Source organism: Geotrypetes seraphini, chromosome 7 (genome assembly GCF_902459505.1).
Source record: "Geotrypetes seraphini chromosome 7, aGeoSer1.1, whole genome shotgun sequence".
NCBI classification, from domain to species: Eukaryota; Metazoa; Chordata; class Amphibia; order Gymnophiona; family Dermophiidae; genus Geotrypetes; species Geotrypetes seraphini.
Window position 1 is genome coordinate 134,278,874 of NC_047090.1, and position 20,781 is coordinate 134,299,654.

The 20,781-nt window shown below is 39.2% G+C and overlaps 1 protein-coding gene across 3 annotated transcripts in view; it reads right to left on the bottom strand.

The window, feature by feature from the left end:
- Window positions 1-20,781, bottom strand: part of MAP4K5 (mitogen-activated protein kinase kinase kinase kinase 5) — a 293,565-nt gene that overhangs the window by 118,630 nt on the left and 154,154 nt on the right. For 2 of the 3 annotated variants that reach the window (XM_033950938.1, XM_033950937.1), the window contains exons 5-8: window positions 19,855-19,936; window positions 6,463-6,579; window positions 4,586-4,664; window positions 3,387-3,445 (exon numbers count right to left, since the gene is read on the bottom strand). In XM_033950938.1, the coding sequence (XP_033806829.1) occupies window positions 3,387-3,445; window positions 4,586-4,664; window positions 6,463-6,579; window positions 19,855-19,936 (337 nt within the window). The remainder of the gene's footprint in view (window positions 1-3,386; window positions 3,446-4,585; window positions 4,665-6,462; window positions 6,580-19,854; window positions 19,937-20,781) is intronic. The other variant, XM_033950939.1, reaches the window with a different exon arrangement.

The window sequence follows — 20,781 nt, forward strand, 5'->3', positions numbered from 1 at the left end:
CATTTCTCAGTGTTAAAACTCATTTGCCATTTTTTTGCCCAGTCCTCCAGTCTCGTTAAGTCCCTTTGCAGGTCTTCACAGTCTTCCTTGGTTCTAACCCTGCTATAGAGTTTGGTGTCGTCTGCAAATTTAATAACCTCACAGTTCGTCCCTGTCTCCAAGTCGTTAATAAATATATTGAACAGAAGCGGTCCCAGAACCAACCCCTGTGGGACTCCACTCGTGACCCTTTGCCATTCTGAGTAATGGCCCTTTACTCCAACCCTTTGTTTTCTGCCTGCCAGCCAGTGTTTGATCCATCGGTGGATATCCCCTTGCACCCCGTGGTTCCACAGTTTCTTTAGCAGCCGTTCGTGGGGTACCTTGTCAAAGGCTTTTTGGAAGTCCAGGTAAATGATGTCTATGGATTCCCCTTTATCCATCTGGCTGTTTATTCCCTCAAAGAAGTACAGCAAGTTTGTGAGGCATGACCTCCCCTTGCAGAAGCCGTGCTGGCTTACCTTCAGCTACCCATTGCTTTCTATGTGATCGCAGATGGTGTCCTTAATCAGTGCTTCCATCATCTTTCCCGGAACCGAGGTCAAACTTACCGGCCTGTAGTTTCCCGGGTCACCCCTCGATTAATATTATTTGTATAGATACTGTATTGCATTTTTGTTAGCTTTAGAAACTCAATAAAGATTCAAAAAAAAAAAAAAAAAAGAATTCCACTTCATGGGGTACAGAGGACCCTCGGAGGCCAGAGGCCCTTCCTCACCATGCTGGGCTGTGCCAGATGACATCACCCAGCTGTGAGAATATGAAGGCCTGCTGGCCCCCCTCAGAGAATTTTATTTTTCACAATATTTTGTACTATTTTGCCTACCATCCAAGCTAATGTATTGGTCTGTAGTTGTCTGGATTACCCCAGAACCATTTTTTTAAAAACCGGTGCTATGTTAGTACTAGATTTTAAAGCTAGGTTACTAATTGCTAATAGGTCTGTAATTTCACTTTTGAGCTTTCAGTACTCTGGAGTTTATGCCAAGTAGTCCAGGTGATTTACTCTTTGAAAAGTCAATTTTCTCTATTAGATATTCCAGCTCTTTGAGATTTGTTTTACTCCAAATAGTCACAATTAAATCTCTTAAAATATTTTGGTGAAGTTTTTTAGGCATTAAGTCCAAGTATCTTTATTTGAAAGCTTTCTAACTGGGACAGGCTATAGAATGCACCTCAGGTGCTGAACTAGACAGACACTATTTTTGTTACAAATATAAAACTTTATATTTGTATGTTTATTGTTCCTCGTCTAGATTTGTAGATAGGCAGATTTGTAGATAGGCAGGTTATAAATAATTTTAAATTTAAAAAAATAGTATTCTAAGTGTGTTTCAAGTTTATTAATTTTTAATATACCGACCATCAACTGGTATCTAGCCGGTTTACAGTAAAATGTTAAAAATAGAGATAAAAGATTATATTTATAAAAGGAGTTGATAAAAGTGTACATTAAGGACATGAACAGGACGAACTTGAGAGTGATGGTAAGAGGGGAAGGGAGGGGTAAAGTTACATAATTAGAAGAAGAAAAGAAAGAGAGAGAGAAAAAAAATGGAGATTGAAAGAAAATGGAGGGAAAGGATAAAACATTTAGGATAGGATCGCTTCATAGAAGCGGTTGGTTGAGTGGGAAGGAGATGCTTCAAGAGCAGTTGAAAGCATCTCGAAATAAGAAAGTCTTTAGGCTTATCTTGAATCTATCAAGTTGTTTCTCATGACGGAGTTGATGTGGCAGAGCATTCCACAATGTTGGGGCAACTACTGAAAAATTTGTTTTTCTAATGTAGAAAAAATCCTTTATAGAGGGAATTGAAAGGAAATTCTGGTCTGCTGATCTAAGTGTCCGTGTTGGGCATTATGGAATAAGAAGCCTATCAAGGTAGGAAGGCTGATAGGAGAGTTTAATTTGAAGGTCAGCAGGATGGTTTTATAAGTAACATGATGTGTAATGGGAAGCCAATGTGCTTCTTTCAGGAGAGGGGTGACGTGATCATATTTACCTAGTTTGTATATAAGTTTTATTGCCGTGTTTTGGATTAACTGTAAACGTCAGATTTCTTTTTGGAGAATTCCGTTATATAGAGAGTTGCAGTAATCAAGGTGGGAGATAACTAAGGAATGAACCAAAGTTTTGATAGCGTCCGTGTCTAGAATAGAAGTTAGAGAACGAATAAAGCGAAGCTTGTAAAAACATATTTTTACCACCGAGCTGATGTGATCGTGGAAAGTAAGGTCCTTATTGATGATTACTCCCAGTAATTTTATTTTTGTTTCAATTTTTATGGCGGTGGATTTGATAAAAATCTTTCCTAATAGTGACTCACTATTTTTAATAGGAAATAGGAGGCCGCAGGATTTATCGATGTTGAGAGAGAGTTTATTTGTGTGAAGCCAGTCACTTATTTTATCTAGTTTATTGTTAATTTATTTTATTTCTGTTTTATAAAATGCTCTGAGGATCTGAGTGAATTATACCTGTAACAGGTATGCAAATGTTGCAATGCTACCTTCTAAAGAAAATAATCCTCTGCAACATTATGACCATATTACTCCATATGCTGAAGGGTATATGAGCAAACTAAAGGTACAGGATTTACTTGTTCTGATTAGCAGCAACCAGGAGATATCAACTGCTGATAATAGCCTACTTCACTATTAATTTCTAGGACTTTAGTATTTTAGCACTAGCCTCATTACTTTAACGATTAAACATTCTTCAAGATGGCATTGGCTGCTCATGAATGCCCTTTTGAATTAAGGAATGGGAATGAATCCCCTTGACAAGCATCCAGACATGACATGTTTTCTCCATCAGTGATTACCAAATTCATTTATTCAGATGTATGCTGCAAAATAAATGTTTTCAGCTTAAGCTAGTTACTTTGGCCTATGATTTATCATATAATATTATCCTATAATTTGTTTGGGGTCTGGTAGTTTCCTCCCACTCCAGTAGGCTTCCCAGCAAAATAAGAACAAATCTTCATTGGGCTACAGAGTCTACTTTTCCAAATACTCAGGAGTTTTTTTTCCATCTTTTTTTATACCACTCCCTCCCCAACTCAGCCAAATCATTCTTAACAAAGGGACCATCCACAGTAGGGCTACTGCAGTGCAAAGCCTAAGTCTTGCTAGAAGATGCTGCCACTGAATTTTTGCTATGACTTCTTCCATCTCAAAAGCTCAAAATTGCTACCTCAAGTACACTCACAAGCCTTCATTAGCTTAAGGAACAAAATTCAGACAACGTTACTGAGTCAATCAATTATCCTATAATTCTGTGGTCCCTAGAGAACTTTCCTAAAAACAAATTGGCCAAATGATAACAGAAAAAGCAGCTTTACCATTTCATCACGAGCTTCTGTTTCTTTACGCAAAGGGGGTTCAAACTGTAGTTTATCAACTGTAAAATTTGAGAAAAAAAGAAAAAAAGTCATGAAATGCAATTATTGAAATAAAATATACTTCATCTGAATTGTCAGGGGTAGAAAATGTTATAGTTAACTTTGGTACTAGCCAATATTCTAGCTCTATCCCACTAATCCTTTTTCTCCCTCCATTGGTCTTCATCAAGACTCATCTTAATCGTATTTCTGATTGTCTGATCATATAATAAAGACAAAATCATAGCATGCTGGTTTACAGGGGGCTTCTCTGTTCCTATGCATTTCTCAACAGACAAAGAGAATGTATTTAGAAATGCCTACCCCCTTGAGAAAACACCCGAAAAGACTGGTAGGGTGGATGTCATCAACAAACAATGATCAGCATTGTTGTGGTCTTGCATGGGAACATAACATAAAATTGTATTTATATACCGCTATATATCTATTAGTTCAATACAGTTAACAGAATTATCTAAAGGGTGAACATAACTAGCACATAGTACAAGAACAGTGATCTAAAGTCTGGGCAGATATTTGAGAACTCTCCTTCACCTATTTGGATCAAAATTAATGAAGACCACTTCTTAAACCCGGTGATAAAATCTGGGATAAAGTTTGAAGATGGTTCAATAAAGAAGTGATAATCACAAACTTGCTCCACTCGTAGGGCTGAGAGTATTAACTCAACGGACGAAAAAGCCTCAGGTTTGTTTCGGCAGGGCATAAATGCTCAAGCCTCCTCCACCCACATCATCGGCATAAAAAACTTCTGTGGAAAATATACAATTGCCACTATGCTAATTTTAAGTGTGGGACTGAGATGTAATTTAGCAACATTGACAACTGTGTTGTAAAACTTTCAGGTGGCTTCTTGTCTACTAGCCAATGTTTCACAGCAAACAACCATTTCTTCAGGGCTTCCTGACCGCCACTTTCTTTACACACATTGCATTGTTTGCTCAATGTGTGTAAAGAAAGTGGAGGTCAGGAAACCCTGAAGAAACAGCTGCTTACCATGAAACGTTGGCTAGTAGACAACATGCCATCTGAAAGTTTTACAACACAGTTGTCAATGTTGCTAAATAAAAAGAAATATTCACTTTTATGTTACTTGGACAAACAAGTGAAAACATACAAAAATGATTCACGGAACTCACAATTGATTTCTGATGCCGTCCTTTCTGCTCTGGAGCTCTTGTTTGTAGAGCGGATAGTATGTCGAACAGCTAACACAGGCTGCAAAAGATGAAAATATGACATGACTGAGGTCTACAAAATCCTGAGTGGTTTAGAATGGATAAGAGTGAATCAATTTTTCACCCTTTCAAAAAGTACAAAAACCAGGGGACACTCAATGAAATTACATGCAAGTACTTTTAAAACAAATATGAGGAAATATTTTTTTCATTCAAAGAATAATTAGACTCAAACTCATTACCAGAGGATGTGGTAACAGCAGTTAGTGTAGCTGGGTATAAGAAAGGTTTGGACAAGTTCCTGTTTCTGGTCTTCTCTTAAGTTTCCTCTCTACTCTCAGATTCCTTCTTTGAAGAATTCTTTTCTTGTCTTCTGTTATTTCCTTAAGATTTCTCTTTCCTTTTCTCTATTGCCTGTCTCTCCATAGTTCATCTACTGTCACTTTCTTCCCTCTTCTTTCTCTCCCTTTCATGTTTTATCTTCATCATAACTTATATTTCCTTTCACCACCTCTCTGCTTCCTCCTTTCCCAAGCCCACACAGCTATTCTCCATTTATAAGTGCCTCTGCTCTTGTTCCTCGGTCCTATGTTCTGTTTCCCTTATCCTTCTCTCAACTCCTCTCCCAGTCATATGCCCATCAGCCAAACTTATCTTCCATCCTTCACAGCAGATGCCTATCTCCCAGGCAGGAACCCCTTCCTAGCCCCACTACTCCTCTCATAGGGCTTTACTGCATCTTTCTTCTTTCTGACCAACTAGCTGAAGGGGAAGGTGGTGGCTGCTGCTGTTTGACTGACTGTGTCTGACCAGTGACCTTCAAGGAAAAGAGAAAACTGTTGCAGCTTATTGGATGGTTATGTATTACCCATGAGCTGTAAAAAGAGTAGGAAGCAGCAGTCAGTACAAAGGGTAATACATAACCATCCAATAAGCTGCAACAGTTTTCTCTTTTCCTTGAAGGTCACTGGTCAGACACAGTCAGTCAAACAGCAGCAGCCACCACCTTCCCCTTCAGCTAGTTGGTCAGCTAGCCAGTCAAAAGGATGCAGGGAGAGGGAGAGCAATAGCTAGGAGACAAAAGAGCTTTACTGTTTATACAACCCTGCAATCCTTCAGTATGTTTTCAGCTTTCAATCTGAGAGAATACTGGGGGTGTTCAAACACCTTTGCTTATGCTTACAAGCATGATCATGTCACACCCTTGTTAATAAAACATCACTTTCAATTTCTTAAAGGTTACAATTCAAAATTCTATTAGCTTCCTACTCTGGTATTCTCTCATACCTAGCATTGCTAATCACTGTATATGCTCCCTTGTAAGCCTTTAAAGGTCATCCCAAGGTGTGCTGTCAACTTTGCCTGTCCCTTTTGTCTTGTGATTAGAGATTACTCATCAGACATCCCTTCAGTTCCTTTTCTCTAGAATTGACTGTCTGATGATCTCAGTTCAGACCAGTTAAGGCTGGTCTGAAAACCTAGTTCTTCTTTCAAACTTTTTGCAGTTAGTAGCCTTGGTCTGAACCTACATCCTTGTGGATCTTCCTGGTGACTGACCTTTCTGGCCAACGATGAAATCTGCCTGGTGGTTGTCATCCACTTTTTCAGAGGCTAGTAGTTTTTAGTTGGTTGTGTTGCTTGTTCTCACTTTCAAGTAATCTACTTATTGTGTTCTACAATAATCAGTGCCCTTCAGTTAATGTGTCAGTGTCTTATGTTTTAGCTGTTGCAATGTTTAAGAAAATTGATTAAACATTTTGTCTAGCTTGACGACAAAGAGCTACTACTATGAGGTAGTGGCACTATTTAGGGCAAGAAAAGCAAAGGTGCTTCCTTACCTCAATATCATCATCATCAGCTTCACAATAATGTTGATGGTGATCTGGATTATTGACTTTGTCCAGTAGTTCAATTGCTAGAACTCTTGAAAGGTTAGGATGTACCACAAAGCTATGCTGAAATAGAAGAATGGCAAGAACAAGTTTCAAGAGTTGGGAAAAAAAAACCAAAAAACAATCACAAATCAATATATTTTTCAAAAGGAAAAAACAGGTAATTTAAATAAGTTGTTTTATTGCTTGGATTCCTCTTATACATGCACTGAGAGGTTGTTTGGTAACCTAGGTTAAGTTCACAGTCAAGTCCTTGGGCCACACCCAGAGACTCTGTTTTCAGAATGGACACAAATAATCTGCATGAGATAAAGAGTATTGGAGATCCAATATATGCAGATTTACCTAATTCCAAAAAGCCTGCCTAGCTAGGTGTGCCTCTAGGAAAGTGCTGAGAAACCTTGCCCTAGTAGACACTTGCACTAGAAGTATGCAGTTCTACCATCAATTCAACCAGACCTAGTACACTAAAGGAAATATATTGTATTTCCTCCCTTCTGCATACATTTGTAGATTATGTCATTTCCCAGTATATATTCAATTTTATTGTAAACTGCTCAGATTTTTTTTTTTTTTTTGATGAGTGGTATATCAAGAATTAAATAAATTTGAAAAAGTTTTATTGTTCACCTTTAATTGTTCTCTGATAAACCAAACTCTGGGATGGATTAAAGTTGCCTTAAATCATGAACTGTATATCCCAGCCATCCGCCCCTTTCTAGAATCTTTGCTCTTTATGATTAATCTGACCTTGTCCTTTAGGCTTGGGTCCTGGATGACTGTCCCATTCACTTTATTTACATTTCTTATACCACTTATATTTGAAGTGGTTACACTTTACCACTCTCTAAAATTTTAATGCATCACTGGTTATTTCTGTGGATTATATAACTTGCACTGGTTAAAAGTACATTTCCAAAGCTTTCTACAGAAGCTCTTGATCTGTTGGTCATTCGTTAACTATTCTATATAGTACAGCTGGGGGGAAAACCCTATAGAGCAGGGATCTCAAAGTCCCTCCTTGAGGGCCGCAATCCAGTCGGATTTTCAGGATTTCCCCAATGAATAAGCATTGAAAGCAGTGCATGCACATAGATCTCATGCATATTCATTGGGGAAATCCTGAAAACCCAACTGGATTGCAGCCCTCAAAGAGGGACTTTGAGACCCCTGCTATAGAAGAAAATCTACTAAACAGCAAGCAGAGCACTGTTCTGCTGCTATCAGATGTAGATAAGCAATTACAGGGTTCTGATAGTAAGCAGATACAACAAACTGACTTCTAGGACTTTATAGCCCATGGGTCACATCTGGTCTATAGGAGGCTGTTGTCCATTTGGAAATGGTGATATGGTTCCTGGCCTTTTGCAGTTAGAATGTGTCACTTGCACTGGGCCAGAATTCATGCTACTGCCACAGGCTGAACAAAAACTTTCCATTAGGAACCTGTTGCTGCTCAGTCCCTCGTTACTCCATAGAACTTCACTGGTTTCCCCCTATTTAGCAAAGGTCACAAATGTGACCTTTGAGTCAAACATTTGGCCCTTTATTCAGAGGAGGGCAACCTTTAAAAAAAACAACAAAAAAAACCTATGAAAAATGGGGCCAGCGCAACAGTTCAATAGTAGTTCTCTGCACCACTATATAGAAAACAAAACCTATTCTTCCTGCTCTCCCCCTCCAAAACAAAACAAACTCCCAATATATTGGTGGATCAAAGGCTGCTCTAAGCTCAGTACTATGAGCAGAATCTGCTTCTAATGACTAGAAGCTCTTTGTCCAATTGCCAAATTAATTTTGTGAAAGACAGCCTTTCGGTGGGAGACTTAACTCTTTGTGGAGATTATTGAGAAGACTTCTCAGAAGTCATTTCATAAGCCTCTGTAGAAGACTCTGGAATATCAACCTCTGAACATAAGAACTGCCACTGCTGAGTCAGACCAGTGGTCCATCATGCCCAGCAGTCCGCTCACGCGGCGGCCCTCTGGTCCAAGACCAGCACCCTAACTGAGACTAGCCCCACTAGCGTACGTTCCTGTTCAGCAGAAACTTGTCAAACTTTATCTTGAATCCTTGGAGGGTGTTTTCCCCTATAACAGCCTCTGGAAGAGCGTACCAGCTTTCTACCACTCTCTGGGTGAAGAAGAACTTCCTTACATTTGTACAGAATCTATCCCCTATCAACTTTAGAGAGTGCCCTCTTGTTCTCCCTACCCTGGAAAGGGTGAACAACATGTCCTTATCTACTAAGTCTATCCCCTTCAGTACCTTGAATGTTTCGATCATGTCCCCTCTCAATCTCCTCTGTTCGAGGGAGAAGAGGCCCAGTTTCTCTAATCTTTCGCTGTACGGCCGCTCCTCCAGCTCCTTAACCATCTTAGTCGCTCTTCTCTGGACCCTTTCAAGTAGTACCATGTCCTTCTTCATGTACTACCGTGTCCTTCTTCTTAGTTAAACTAAGTCTGAATCATAAAAGTCTTTTGGTGAGGAAGTGCGTCGGGATCGATGATGGCATCGAGACCGATGTCGATCTGATGAGGATGATGATGTATGATGTGATTTCCTTTTGCGCTTAGAAGAACGGGAAGGAGAGTGATGTTTATGCTTCGAAGCAGCTGAGGATGACCGATGCTAAGCGGACTGGGATCATTGAGAAAATGAATGCTAATATCTTGAAGAACTGGATTGCACCATGTGGAAGAACGTCGATGAGATACGCTGCTTTTATATGTGAAAAATCAACGCGGTATCTGAGATCCAGTATCGGTACTGCAAGACCTAGTGGCCGTATGGTCAGGCTAGACCAGTACTGATGGAGCCAGTGTCGAAGCAAAAAGCTTGAACATGTCATTAACTTGGAAAAGCACTTTGAGCTTCTCATGATACAAGGGCACTGGTACCATTTGACGGTCTGCCGGTACCATTGTTCCCTGTCTGGCCTCGGTGAGGGTGACCATGAAGAGGATATACACTTCAAAGTAAGAGAGGCCACACATTAAGTGTGGTCGTTGCTTGGTCAGCATCAAGGGACTCAATGCAATGGTGACCTGCGAGATCTGCTGGGAAGCTGGCAGCTTTTTAGCTGGCTTACTTGATGGAGCGATGTCCCCTGATGCCGACATTGATGCTTTCGATGCTGAAGGCTGTGAAGTATTCTCGGTGTCCATACTGGTGCCGAATAATTTTTCTTGTTGGAGCTTTCGACTCTTAATTGTATGTTTTTGCAGGGTAGAACACTACATATAGGATTCAACACGGTATTCAGGGCTAAGGCACTGTAAGCATCAACTATGTGAATCAGTGATGGAAATTTATTTTTTAAACACTAAAGTAAAAATACATGTGAAATACGAGTATAAAGAATACACATAAACTACGTGTGAGCGGGAAGGCAAAAGCAAAAAATTGAACAACGTTCAAAGAACACAACTTCTTAGCTCCATGAAAAACTAAGAACTGAGGAGCCGTGAGCTATGTCGGGCAGGAAGGCACTCACGCTTGCACGGTGCGGACTATTGGGAAGTTATAAAAAATTTTTAAAGATATGGAGACCGATGGTTGATTTTTGTACTGAATAGGCATCATTTTTCTTTGATAATATACATAGGGAGGGGGGGATTGGAAGATAAGATGTAGCGAAATTGAAATTTTGAAGGAATATGATAGTTTTAATGATTGTATAGAAAGATGGGAGGGGGAGGGTTTTTAATTAATTTACATATTAAGAATATAATGTATGATATTCAAGTGTTATATGATAGTATTTCATGTTGTTCTTTTTGTGCACTTGATGTAAGTTTGAAAAAGAATAAAGAAATTAAAAAAAAATAAAAATCTTAAAGTGGCAATGCACTTTTAAAGTGTCCGTACTGGGGCTCCATGGATGATGTCACCCACATGTGAGAATATGCTGCCTGCTTGTCCTGGGATAATGACTATTCTAGGTTCTGTATGCTTTCGTACTTTATTCAATTCTGCTGCCATTGCAAGCAGGCTCAGAGCAGCTTTTAAATGCAAAACAAAAGGTCTGCAGGGTCAGAACAGACAAATCCATGCTGCTCTGGAAAATGAATGCAGACAGAAACTGGCACTTCTATTTCACTTTATTATATTTTTTCTTCATTTATTTAGATATTTTACCTGCCTATATGAAAGTTAGAAACAGAGAACATAATGGCAGATAAAGGCCAAATGGCCCATTTAGTCTGCCCATCCAAAGTAACATTAATTAAGACAAAAAAAAATAAAAATAACAACTTACAATAAATAAGCATATAGACAAGAAAATATACTAGCAGCTGGCTTTATGATTCTGCTGACTACTAGCCTCCCTTTAAGAAAAGCAAAGAAACAAAATAGCTTACTGACGTTAAATGGCTCTGCAGGTTGGCTGGAAATGCTACAGTAGAAGCATTCACTGCCCCTGGAGGGAGACTGCACAATGGCAACTTCTGGTGGTCAGATTTAGGGCAGGCCAATGACTGCAGGATTCCAGGTAGCTTTGGTAGATATCCCCAACCCAAAATTTGCTGAAATGAGTGAAAAATTTGGGAGCACATGTATAAGACAGACCAGAGCACAACCCAAGTAAGAACAAGTAATCACAATTTGGTTTTCTTCCATAAATCAATCTTTCAAAAGTGACCAATTCTTGAATCACGAGGGAGGAAATATTCACCAATGAGTGTTGCTCTTTAAGGACTAAATATTCCTGCTGCAGTCTTGCACATCTCTTCCAAGGAGGTAGACAGATTGGCATTCAGCAAGGCCACTGTCCTGACAACCTGGACTTTGACATGTACCGTATTTTTTGCTCTATAAGACACACTTTTCCCATCCTCAAAAAGGAGGTGGAAATAAGGGTGCGTCTTATGGAGCGAATATCTCCCCCCCCCCCCCCCACCTCAGTGGTACCTTTTTTAGAAGTCTGTTGGAGCTTTCCCTGCTCCTGCCTGTCTCTCTCACCGGATGGCTCTTCATCAGTTCAGGCAGAACGGCACAGAAGGCAGGCGTGTGCTGTTTGCGTTCCTGCATGGTCTGGCACTGCTCCTCGATTGGCTGCAATCAGTTCTTGCAGGGAACAGCGCCGGACCAGGCAGGAATGCGAACAGCATGTGCCTACCTTCTGTGCCACTCTGCCCGAACAGAAGAAGAGCCGCCTGGCAAGGGAGACAGGTAGGAGCCGGGAAAGCTCCAATGGACTTCAAAAAAGGTACTAGTGGGGGGCCTGCCTATGGGCGGGGGGTGCCTGTGCTGCCTACAGGTTTTTCGCCCTATAAGACCCTGTCCTGGCCTACCACTAGACACCAGAGGGGGTACAGGGCAGGGTGGTGGGACCTTTTCTTTCTTGGGTTTTCCTCAACAGGTGGGTGCGTCTTATGGTCAGGTGTGTCTTAAAGAGCAAAAAATACGGTACTTCTCAAGTTCAGATTTGCATCAAATTTCTGCATCTCAATGGCCACGTATTTGGGCTTGTAGGATGAGATGTACAGTGTCTGCATCTATGAGACAAACTTGATTTTTTTCTGTTACAAAGAGCATTTTGGACCCCGGTTCGTTTACAGAAGTTAGATAGCTCTAAGTCTAATAGATGCTGGCACTGTCATCTTGAAGCTAGGACATTAGATCATTTGTTATTCTATTGTCCATCGATACTTGCTTTTTGGAAATCAATATGGGGGTCAAATAATTTGCTAGATAATCCAGTGGCATTATCTTATGATACCATTTTGTTTGGCATGTCAATGAGGGCTGAGCCAAATTTCCTCTAATAATAATAAGCTTCTACTTATTATGACAAGGGTTGCCATACAACAAATTACGTATAATTGGACAAATTGGGATGGGCTGAACTATAGCTTTTGGTAGAATTCATTATGTCATATATATAAAATGCCAATATAAACGACTGGGTTAGGTCAAAAAAGCCTAGTTCCAAAAAACAGAATCACAAATAAACAGATAGAGGAACCAGTTCAAAAAATACTTTCCACTTTCAACGGTGCTCAGAATCCAAGATGGAATGTAAGAACTCAGAGTGGGGGATTAACCCCTACCAGAACTCTTGTGGTATCTATCATTGCACCATGACTGCTGTGAAAAGTTGTTTTGAAGCATTGAATAAAATAAGTGATACTTTGTAACTTGCACACTTTCAAATTGCTTATAATGTATGAATGATTCAAAGGTTAAGTAACTTAGCTGAAGATTGCTGCTAGCGTTAGTTTGGCTGGGTCCTGACGCGTTTCGCCTTACTGGCTTCCTCAGAGAACCCGCATACAATCTTGCATATTGTTATTTATCCTGGTTTGAAATCAGTGAAATTTTCTTTTCCTGTGACATCACAGGAAAAGAAAATTTCACTGATTTCAAACCAGGATAAATAACAATATGCAAGATTGTATGCGGTTTCTCTGAGGAAGCCAGTAAGGCGAAACGCGTCAGGACCCAGCCAAACTAACGCTAGCAGCAATCTTCAGCTAAGTTACTTAACCTTTGAATCATTCATACATTATAAGCAATTTGAAAGTGTGCAAGTTACAAAGTATCACTTATTTTATTCAATGCTTCAAAACAACTTTTCACAGCAGTCATGGTGCAATGATAGATACCACAAGAGTTCTGGTAGGGGTTAATCCCCCACTCTGAGTTCTTACATTCCATCTTGGATTCTGAGCACCGTTGAAAGTGGAAAGTATTTTTTGAACTGGTTCCTCTATCTGTTTATTTGTTATATATAAAATGGAAATGCTGCTATGCAGCAGGGGAATTTTACGAAGTTTCAAGATATTTGGGAGCCATTAACAAGATACTGTAAAGACTGAAAATAGTTTTTTCCCCTTAAATATGCACATTCAAGGTGGAGGGAGAGGGGTGGGGAGGGATACTGTGGTTTTCTTATGAATGCAATTATTGTTTTGTTAGAATTAGTTATCAATATTATTGGAATTATATATGTACTTCTTTTTTTAATTAGGGGGGAGGGGAAGGAAATTATTGTATTTTGAATTCTTTATGCACTTAAAGTGTGTTTTCTCTAGTGTTTATGCTTTAATTATTTGTATTGAACTATTAACGTTTGAAAATCAATAAAGAATTATTAAAAAAAAGACGTTCAATTGATGATGCTTGTTTGAGTCTGGTGATATTGATTGGTGTTGAGAAGTCGCATGTCCAAGACATCAGTGAAGCATAAAAAGATGCTGTGGCCATGTTGAATTTGATTTAAAACATGAAGCAGCTTTGGACATTGGAAGTGATTTCTCTGTATGCTTTTTTAAAGTGAACTGTTTAGCATATATTTAAGATTTTTTTTTTCAATATTCTTTATTCATTTTTTCATCTTTCAAGTGCAACAGAAAATAACAGTAATACTTATACAATATTTTTTAAAATTATATTTTAGGGGAATCAAGATTTGAAACAGCAGTCTGCGAAACATGAATCTGTGACGGCAATTTTTCCCCGTTATACATTTTTGAGATAAGTACAGTTGGCTTAAGATGATTTAAAAGTACAAGTCTGCAGATCACTAAAGAGTGCTTTTACTGGACATTAAAAAATCCTTATTAAAAAAAAAAAAAAATCAATGGACCGATGAAGAATTCATGGTGTTTCAGTTTTTGAAGTAATCCACTGTGAGAAGCTCTTCTCTGATGGTCTTAAACATCTAATAAAGAATTCATATTTAATCAGGTATCAATTGTTGTAACACAGTGGTCTCAAACTTAAACCCTTTGCAGGGCCACATTTTGCATTTGTAGGTACTTGGAGGGCCTCAGAAAAAAAAATAGTTAATGTCTTATTAAAGAAATGACAATTTTGCATGAGATAAAACTCTTTATAGTTGATAAATCTTTCCTTTTGGCTAAGTCTTAATAATAATATTGTAATTTATAGCTAAAGAGACATATGATCAAGAAACTGTTTTATTTTACTTTTGTGATTATGATAAACATACCGAGGGCCTCAAAATAGTACCTGGTGGGCCGCATGTGCCCCCCCCCCCCCCCCGGGCTGCGAGTTTGAGACCACTGTTGTAACATGTAAAATGTCAAATTTTGCATTTAATATTCAACAATTTGAGTATTAGGGGGATTTGTGACAAGGGGTACAGCTGCCACATTCTAAGAATATATGGTCAAAACCACAGAAATAGAATTTACTGAACTGTGGTTTCCTTTATATTAAAACCTGATCACAACCTAATGTTAAGCTTATATTTCAAAAGTATGAATATACAGCAATCAAATTTTTATAATATTCAGAGAGATACAAGAATAAAAATGTATTTAATCCACCCTAATAATACTTTTTAACGGTTTCTGGACTATCAGAAGCAGGAGTCAGTAGATTAATTCTGTGACTCCTCAGATTCTGTTAGCCACAACTTTGACTCCAGATACCCAAAATTGTCTCCGACTCCAACTCCACAGCCCTGATCAGAAGGGCAGTTCCAATGAATAAGTTTCATCACTAGAGAACATAGTATTTAAGTAGTCATTAGTTGATTTTATATTATCTTTAATATTTGTTTCTTGAAAGCACTGGAAATTCTTGAAAAAAACTTAGCTAACTCCTCATTTAAATATCATACGTACTGATCTTTAAAGAGGCTCTCCTCTTGTGTAAACCAGCACAGAGACCATCAGCATTTAAATGTGTCTTTTTTGGGATCTAAGATATGTATATTTCATTACCCCTCTCAAGCTACAGAGAAAAAAATGCTAGGACTTTTTGGCTTTTAAGCCTAGGGTATTGGCTTCTCAAAACCCCAGTTAGATTACAAAAGTTGAATAGTTCATTATCTAATAGATGCTGGCATTGTAATCTTGATATAGGCACTTTGGATCATCTTTTATTTTTTTGTCCTTATATCTTAGCCTTTTGGAATTCGATCTGGGATCAAATAAATTCTTTATTAGAAAATCCTGTAGCATTAACTTATGATACTGTGATATTTGGCATGTCTATGAGGAAAAAGAGTCAGATATCGGCAAGCAATAACAAACTTTTATTGTTCTACCGCCCACCAGGGCAAACTGAAGCTGAGGATACAGAAATGGTAGCCGAGCTGAGAAAGGAATGCAAGAACCCAAACACCATAGTTATGGGAGATTTCATCTATCCTGGTATAGACTGGTGTCTTGGAAATTCAAAATGTGCAAGGGAAACGGAGTTCCTGGAAGCAGTCCATGACTGCTTCATGGAACAACTTGTCGAGACACCAACGAGAGGATCAGCGATTCTGGATATGATCCTCAATGGGCTGAAAGGACCAGCAAAGGATGTGGAGGTCATGGGACCACTAGGAACCAGTGACCACAACATGATTCAGTTCAAAGTGCAAGTAGGACTACCTATGGGAAAGAGAACCAAGGCAACAACATTTAACTTCAAGAAAGGGAACTATGATGCCATGAGACAAATGGTGAGAAAGAAGCTCAGAAACAGCTCCAAGGAAACGCGGACTGTGGAGCAAGCCTGGTCCCTATTCAAGGACACAGTAAACAAGGCGCAAAACCTATATATACCAAGATTTAGGAAAGGTTCCAAGAAGAACCAGACGAGGGACCCTGCATGGATAACCAGTGAAGTAAAGAAAGTGATAGGAGACAAGAAAAAATCATTTCGGAAGTGGAAAAAAGATAAAACTGAAGGAAACTGGAGAGAGCACAGGAAGCATCAAAAAGAATGTCACCGAGTAGTCAGGAAAGCCAAGAAAGAGTATGAGGAGAGACTGGCCAAGGAAACAAGAAATTTCAAACCATTTTTCCGATATGTGAAAGGGAAACAACCAGCAAGGGAGGAGGTGGGGCCCCTGGATGAGGGTGACCGGAAGGGAGTGGTGAAAGAGGAAAAAGAAGTGGCTGGTAGGCTAAACAAGTTCTTCTCGTCGGTCTTTACAATAGAGGACACAACCAGTGTGCCAGAACCGGAAAAAATCTTCAGGGGAGATCAAGAGGGGAAATTATCATGCATGGAGGTAAGCCTCGAAGACGTTCTCAGACAGATAGATAGATTAAGAACGGACAAAGCTCCGGGCCCAGATGGGATTCACCCAAGAATACTGAAAGAGCTCAGAGATGAAACAGCAGAGCTACTGCAGCATATTTGCAACCTGTCCTTGAGAATAGGGGTAATCCCGGAGGACTGGAAGATAGCGAATGTTACACCGATCTTCAAAAAAGGATCGAGAGGCGACCTGGGAAACTACAGACCAGTGAGCTTAACCTCTGTTCCGGGGAAGATGGCCGAATCACTGATCAGGGAAGGTATCAATGAGCATATAGAAAAAAATAATCTGATGAGATCGAGCCAGCATGGTTTCTGTAAAGGCCGATCATGCCAGACAAATCTACTGCAGTTCTTTGAGGGGATAAATAAGCAATTGGACCAAGGTGACCCAGTAGACATTATATATCTAGATTTCCAAAAAGCCTTCGACAAGGTGCCCCATGAACGCTTACTGAAGAAACTGTGGAGCCACGGGGTGGAAGGGGACGTGCACAGATGGATCAAAAATTGGCTGGCGGACAGGAAACAGAGGGTAGGAGTAAAGGGGCACTACTCTGACTGGATAGGGGTCACAAGTGGTGTTCCGCAAGGGTCAGTGCTGGGACCACTGCTGTTCAATATATTTATTAATGATCTAGAAATGGGGACAAAGTGCGAAGTTATCAAGTTCGCGGATGACACAAAACTCTCCAGCAGGGTCAGAACTGTTGAGGAATGCAAAGAACTGCAGAGCGACCTGAACAAACTGAGTGAGTGGGCAAAAAAATGGCAGATGAACTTCAATGTGGAGAAATGTAAGGTCTTGCACATAGGGAAAGGGAACTCCATGTATAGCTACGCGATGGGAGGGAGGGCACTCGGGGAAGGCAAACAAGAAAAAGATCTGGGGGTATTGGTGGATAACACAATGAAGCCGGCGGCGCAATGTGCAGCGGCCTCAAAAAAAGCGAACAGAATGTTGGGCATTATCAAAAAAGGTATCACTACCAGAACGAAGGAAGGTATCCTGCCACTGTATCGAGCAATGGTGCGCCCACATCTGGAATATTGCGTCCAATACTGGTCGCCATACCTCAGGAAGGACATGGCAATACTCGAGAGGGTCCAGAGGAGGGCAACGAGGATGATAAAGGGTATGGAGAACCTTTCATATGCCGAACGGTTAGACAGGCTGGGGCTCTTTACCCTGGAGAAGCGGAGACTGAGAGGGGACATGATAGAGACTTATAAAATAATGAAAGGCATAGAGAAGGTGGAGAGGGACAGATTCTTTAGACTAGCAGGGACAACTAAAACAAGAGGTCATTCAGAAAAACTGAGAGGAGACAGATTCATAACGAATGCAAGGAAGTTCTTCTTCACTCAGAGGGTGGTGGACACCTGGAACGCACTTCCCGGAGAGGTGATAAGACAGAGTACAATTCTGGGGTTCAAAAAGGGACTGGATGACTTCCTGGAAGCGAAGGGGATTACAGGGTACAGATAGAGTTACCTTACAGGACATTGAGCGAATAGGGTATGGATATTTTAGGTTAGGTAGGGAACACTTCCAGGTCATGGACCTGGGGGGCTGCCGCGGGAGCGGACTGCCGGGCACGATGGACCCCTGGTCTGACCCAGCAGAGGCAATGCTTATGTTCTTATGATTATGACAGGAGTTGCCATTCAACATATTACCAACAATTGGAAAGATCATAGCAGACTTAACTTTAATTTTTGGTGGAATTCACTATGTCATTTATATAAAATGGAACGTTCAATAGCGGTACAAAATGAAAAATATAAAAGTTTTATTAAAATATGGGAGCCATTAACATTGTTTTGTAATGAATAAACACCATTTTTTCTTTTGAAGATAAATTATTTAAGGAGGGGTGGGGGAGGGATTGTACAATTGGAGAGAGGGTAAAAATGAATTATGAAGAATAGTGTTGGGAGGGAGGGTGGGTTATGGGTATATATATATATATATATATATATATATATATATATATATATATATATATATATATATATACACATACACAATTGTTATTATCTTGATGGATTTATCAAGTGTTGTTTTTGAGCCTATGTATGATTTTTCTTGTACACTTGTTGAATGATTAAAAAGGAATAAATAATTAAAAAAAAAAACAAAAAACCCAAAAACTAGCTTTATACTGAAATTTCATTGTGTTTCCTCTACTTTATTGGAGGACAGTTCATAATTGTTTTGTGACCCTAAATCCAGAAGCCTGCTACAATCATCTGTTAAAGAAGTTATTATACCTCAAAGTATAGCAATTCAGTTACACTGTCATATGTTGTGATTTAGTTTACTGTATTTTCAATACATTTCTAATTTGGTCCCCTAGAATTGTTGGCTATTTCTCAAATTTTCTTTAAGCATATTTTATATTTCTGGAAAAAAAAAATAATGTACCATAGTTCAGCAGATCCTATCAGAAAAGACCCACTATAGAATTGTGCTAATAAGCTTTAATGCAGCTTGGAAAATACATCCCTAATCACATATTCGGAAAATTCAAAATCCTGTTTGGAAATGTACAGAAAAGTTATTAGGAAGAGCAAAAAAAGCCACAACAAATAATTACATTGATCCTGCAAGTATCCTCCTATAACCACCTACAAAATCCCCCCAAAACAAAACAAAAAGATGAACATCGGAACATAGGAAGTTACATATATTCATAGAAAGTTCTGGAGGTGTTCTTCCACCTTCATGCAGATCACCACTATTCAATTAACTCTGCAATAAATGTTTTTAATTGCTGTGTACTGGCCTGCCATAATCGAGCCGATGGTCCTGGTTAGGGTCTTATATTCCCTGGGTCAGCCATAAATGCTAGGAGGGGATACTGTAGAGGCTGAATATATATACTGTAGCACTGAATGCATTATACAACTACAGAGGAATTTTGATTGTGTGACTTGAGTTGGACAAAAAGCACCAATCTCCAGAACATTTACTGAGGAAAATCCCACCTACTAACAAATCTTCTGTTTTAGCTTACCTTCCCATCATTTTATCTTATAAAGAAAAAATTATTTTCATAAACATATTTCACAACTTCCCAGTGTTCATGTATAATATCTATTTTCCTTGCGTTTTTCAACAGACAACATTTTGACCCAAAAACTCTATCAAAAAATTGTGTCAAGGGGAAGGGTTCTCAAAATTATAATTTCTTACCTTGATGGACATCAGATGAATGTTATACAGTAATTAATTTCATAAGGATTTTTTTATGCTTCCATAATCAGTTGTATATTTAAGACTAATTACTATTTCAGCATATTTTCTGTTTAAACACTTACAGCTAGAAGTCTTTCTGCTGTTGGCCTCTTCTTTGGATTTTTTGTTAGTGTGATTTTCACAAAATTATGAAATGTTGGTGTCCTTTTGAAAGAAGATCAAAAGAAACAATACTTGAATTTTATGACCCTATTAATTTCCATAACAATCTTCCTACCAGTCAGAGAAATTACTATAGCATATGTTATATATCACAAAGTTACTTACCTGTAAAAGGATTTCTAAGACAGCAGAGTATCATTCTTAGCACATGGGTAACAGTTGATGGAGCCTGGATTATACAAAATGTAAATAAAGCTCTTGGAGCTCCTAGAACTTTCCAGAGCTTTGCAATTCCTGTGTGTTATCACATGGAGTTACCACAGTTGCATACAAAACTAACAGAAGAAACCAACTCCAAAGGGAGGTGAGGCGGCTTTGTGAGAACGGATACCTTGCTGTCTTTAGCATATGCCAATTCAAAGCAACTTACTTTGTTTTCTTTAAAGATAAGCGAGATATTCAGTCTTCACATTAAAAAAGTACTAACAGGCCTCTATTTATTTTAAATAAAACAACCTGGAAATATAAATGGATCAGGTTTAGGGCAAGGGGAGGGGGGGGCACAGAGATAGATTGCAGAGAAAAAGGGGTGTTAAATTCAAAACCATTTTGCAAGACAGACCTAGTGTTGACAGACCAGACCTAGTGTTGTGCCAGGAATCTCTCCACAAATAATAATAGGATGTGACTATGTAGATAGGAATCCCTAATCAAAAGCCCCACAAATCTTATGGATGTTGGACCACCAATGCTAACATGGCTCTTATTTTATGAGCTAACATACAGTGTATCCTTCTAGGGTCAACTCTGTTTGTGCATAAGCAAAATATATGCAATCTGCTATCCAATTAGACAATGTGTGTTTGTTATAGCTAGTTCTGATATAT